The 3554-nt window shown below is 35.9% G+C and overlaps 1 protein-coding gene across 4 annotated transcripts in view; it reads left to right on the top strand.

Annotated features, from left to right (window-relative positions):
• Positions 1–3554, top strand: part of N4BP2L2 (NEDD4 binding protein 2 like 2) — a 118139-nt gene that overhangs the window by 30515 nt on the left and 84070 nt on the right. For 3 of the 4 annotated variants that reach the window (XM_019524515.1, XM_019524516.1, XM_019524514.1), the window contains exons 4-5: positions 1186–1274; positions 1659–1735. The exons of the other annotated variant lie outside the window; for it this stretch is intronic. In XM_019524515.1, the coding sequence (XP_019380060.1) occupies positions 1186–1274; positions 1659–1735 (166 nt within the window). The remainder of the gene's footprint in view (positions 1–1185; positions 1275–1658; positions 1736–3554) is intronic. 4 annotated transcript variants of the gene reach the window in all.

The raw sequence follows: 3554 nt of genomic DNA, 5'->3' as shown, positions 1-3554 counted from the left end.
CTTCATGAGGTCAGCTTCGATGGAGGGCAAGGAAACTCCCTCGCCCAGGCCTCCCTGACCCATAGTGGGTAGGGCCATCCCATGGGGCTGATGAAAAACTGACGCAAAGTACCCATTTAGCAAGTTTGCTTTTTCTTGGGTGTCAGTTGTTATTATATGGTTAGTAACTGTAGAAGCACTAAAACATTGTTTTGCTTCTGCCTCTTGGTTCTGCAACTCTTAAGACAGATTTCCTACCGAGAATTAAAAGGGAAATGCGTATTTTGGGAGAACAAATAATAAATAAATACATGCTGCCCAGCCCAACAGTTTGGAAGTGTGCGTGCGTGTGTGTGCATATATGTATATGCTCACAATGTGTATAATATGAAAAATATCTTTATGTATTTTTAGAAATAGTTTGTTTCTGTTTGCTCAGAAATATTGATTGTCATAGGGAGCTTTTTGAATTTGTTCTGCATGTAATGCTTATTTTTAGATGTGGAATGTTAGCAGCTCTAAGAAAGAAGAATTTTGAATACTGTATAGGTTTCTTAAAGGTATTTTTTTGTGTTCTCTGTTGAAACCAGTAGTGTTTCATATAGTGTGGCTCCTACAGTTGTCCTTCTAGGAACTGCTTGTAAAGGTAAGTATATAGAAGCTGTATGGCCAACATCTTTCCTGTCTACATGCTGAAGACTAATGCCTCTTTGATATATTGGAAGCAAGAGGAGTTGGAAGCAAGAGGATGACAGTTACCTATGTGTACCCATATTTGAACACCCTTATTAAGTAAATTACTGTTTGTTTACTTATCTTGAAGCAAAGTCTCAGTTCTCATTCAGATGGAATCTAATGAAACAAAAATCCATATTTGAGTTGGAGTGATGTTGTAGCTGTGATGGTCCAGGAAATATGTGAGAGGTAAGGATTTTTGTGGGTGGTAACTTTTATTGGACTGACTGCATGGTTGGGACCTCCTTCAGGTTTGTGGAGTATACAGCCTTCAAGAGCTTGTCTAAGTCTATCCCAACCATGCAGTTGGTCTGATAAAAGATACCACCCACAAAAGTCCTTCTCAATCCTGATTGGATCAGTTCATCATAGAAAAGCTAATAAAATATCTTCTAGAGCAAATAGCTTATTTTCATCCTTTTACTTGATTTAAAGTATTAATTCTGTATTTAATTTATTATCCTATTGTAGCAAGACAAGCAATGGAACAGGGAAGATCTCCAATTATAATAGACAATACTAATACTCAAGCCTGGGAAATGAAGCCGTATGTAGAAATGGTAAATATAAATATCCTAAATTATTTTTTTTCTTATAATGATTTCCTTTGCAGTCTTACCTTCTGAAATGATAAATGTGACTACTTTGTCTAGATAGGTTTTTCTTATTAACACTCCTTTGGACTGGCAACTTTTTGGCGTAGTCATTAACAGGGGTGGTAATAGTTCAGTTGGGATCATAAGATTGCATATGTTTAGGCCAGGATGAATTGTAGGCTTGCTTTGTGGGGCGTGAACTACATTTCAGCATGCTAGCACTACATTATACTTACTAATAACTAAGCTTTTATTATTATTATTTTTCTATGCATTTTTCTGTATTGTTTTTCAGTGCAGGGTTTGGTAAAGTTACACTTTTCATGCATGTTTCTTTGCTTGTTGTAGGCTCTAGAAAAAGGCTACATAGTAGAATTCCGTGAGCCAGATACATGGTGGAAGTTTGACCCTGAGGAATTAGAAAAGTAAGATGCATGTTATAATAGCTATCATAGTTACTTTCTTTACTTTTTATTAAAAATTAGTTAAATATTGTTTCAAGATCTCCTCGGCCCATAAATGTAATATGTGTAATGCTAATAAGTACTTTTATTTACATTTATTTAAACATATTGTTAATTTAACCATTGACACATGAATAAATAGAATTGTTACCATCCAGTTGCAACTGAGGTCAGTAGTGAAATTTCCATGGACATAGGTAGAAAACTGATTGGATTCATAGGAGCTGCTTTATGCAATGGATAATTAAGTTAACCTGTGGAAGTCCAAACATTGTGGAAGCTATAAGCTTAAAAGGTACAAAAAAGATGATGTTATATAGACGACAACATCAAAAGTTAAAACAGACAGTACAAAACACTGTCAATGCCTCATGCATAAAGATATAATTTTATTGCTAATCAGTAGGAGGTTAGAAAGAAAATTCCTGTATGCAGTGGCTGTTTTGCAGTATGATTTTTTTAAGTTTCTCCTCCTTCCTCCCCAATCCAAAAGCATCCATTTCTGGTGGATACAAGATGCTGGGTTAGATAAACTATTGATCTGATCTGTTATGATGTCCATATCACTGCTCAATTTTCTTGTTAATTTCTGCTGTTTGTTATCCAGTTTAGCTGCTTTTGAGTCTGTGGAGTTTTGCTTATGCCAAGCAAACTTGGCAGAAGTCAGTGACAAATGGGAGGCAGGAAAGGAACAGTAGAAAAAAATAATTTCCTGACAATAAAGAATCATTCTGAAGCTGGTAACGAAGTACTTGAGTTGATCTATGCTCAGAAGGGACAGTGGCACTGTATAGTACAAAAGTAGTTTTACATTGGTGTAACTTATTGTTTTGCCCAAATCAAAATAAAACTGGATTCTAATCTATATTTAGAAGTAATCTCATAATTAGCATAGATCACCTAATTTTAATTCAACTGAATGACCAAATATGTAATTAAAATGTAGTTTAAAAGGGCAATTTAAAATAAGAGTGACCACTTTATTGTAATGCTGTAGTAAAACAAAAATATGTATATTGTTTGGTCTCTGATCAGTTCAGCTCCTACTGAACAGAGGCACTCAACACTCAAGTAACAGATCATTGGTGAAAATACAGCTCTCTCCAGAAAATGGTGACGTTCCCTCAAAGTTGATATTGAATCAAACTCCCAAATGTTAGAGACACTGAGGTGTGAGATTTACCATCTTTCCAGCTAGTAAAGTAGTTAGCATATGGAGGTATAAATTACACTTTTGTGCCAGAAATATTTGTTTTTGTAGACTGTGTAAAGATAAATGGCAGTTTGCCACCACTAGTGTCAAGTTTTGAAATCGTATGTGTGCAGGTGGCTGTTAATATATCAGTGCATCATTAGTGCCTGTGGCCTTGCCCACTCCACAGCCAGCATCCACCTGTGGGGATCACTTCTTCTACACATGTCTTTCTCAATGCAAAGGAGTTGCAGCTGCATTTATCACTGGACATTGTCCTTCTCTCTTCCAGTTTATATCAATGAAGCATTAAAACAGGAATCTTTAAATTTTCTGTGATGGGAGATGAGTTAAGGCAGGGGTGGAGATATGCAGAGTTAGAGATATTTAACAATGTAGATATATAATGACGGAGATATTCAGAGCTGGAGATATTCAGACTGGTAGATACACAGAGCTGTAGTTGTATGAAGCTGGAGATATGTACACCTGGAGATATGTAGAATGAGAGATATATAAAGCCAGAGATATTCAGAGCTGGAGATATTCAGACTGGTAGATATAGAGAGCTGTAGATATATGAAGGTG

This window comes from Gavialis gangeticus, unplaced genomic scaffold (assembly GCF_001723915.1).
Source record: "Gavialis gangeticus isolate Ggan-Ray unplaced genomic scaffold, GavGan_comp1, whole genome shotgun sequence".
Lineage (NCBI taxonomy): Eukaryota > Metazoa > Chordata > Crocodylia > Gavialidae > Gavialis > Gavialis gangeticus.
The sequence above is the reverse complement of the archived record's forward strand: the minus strand, read 5'-3'. Positions and strand labels throughout refer to the sequence as shown.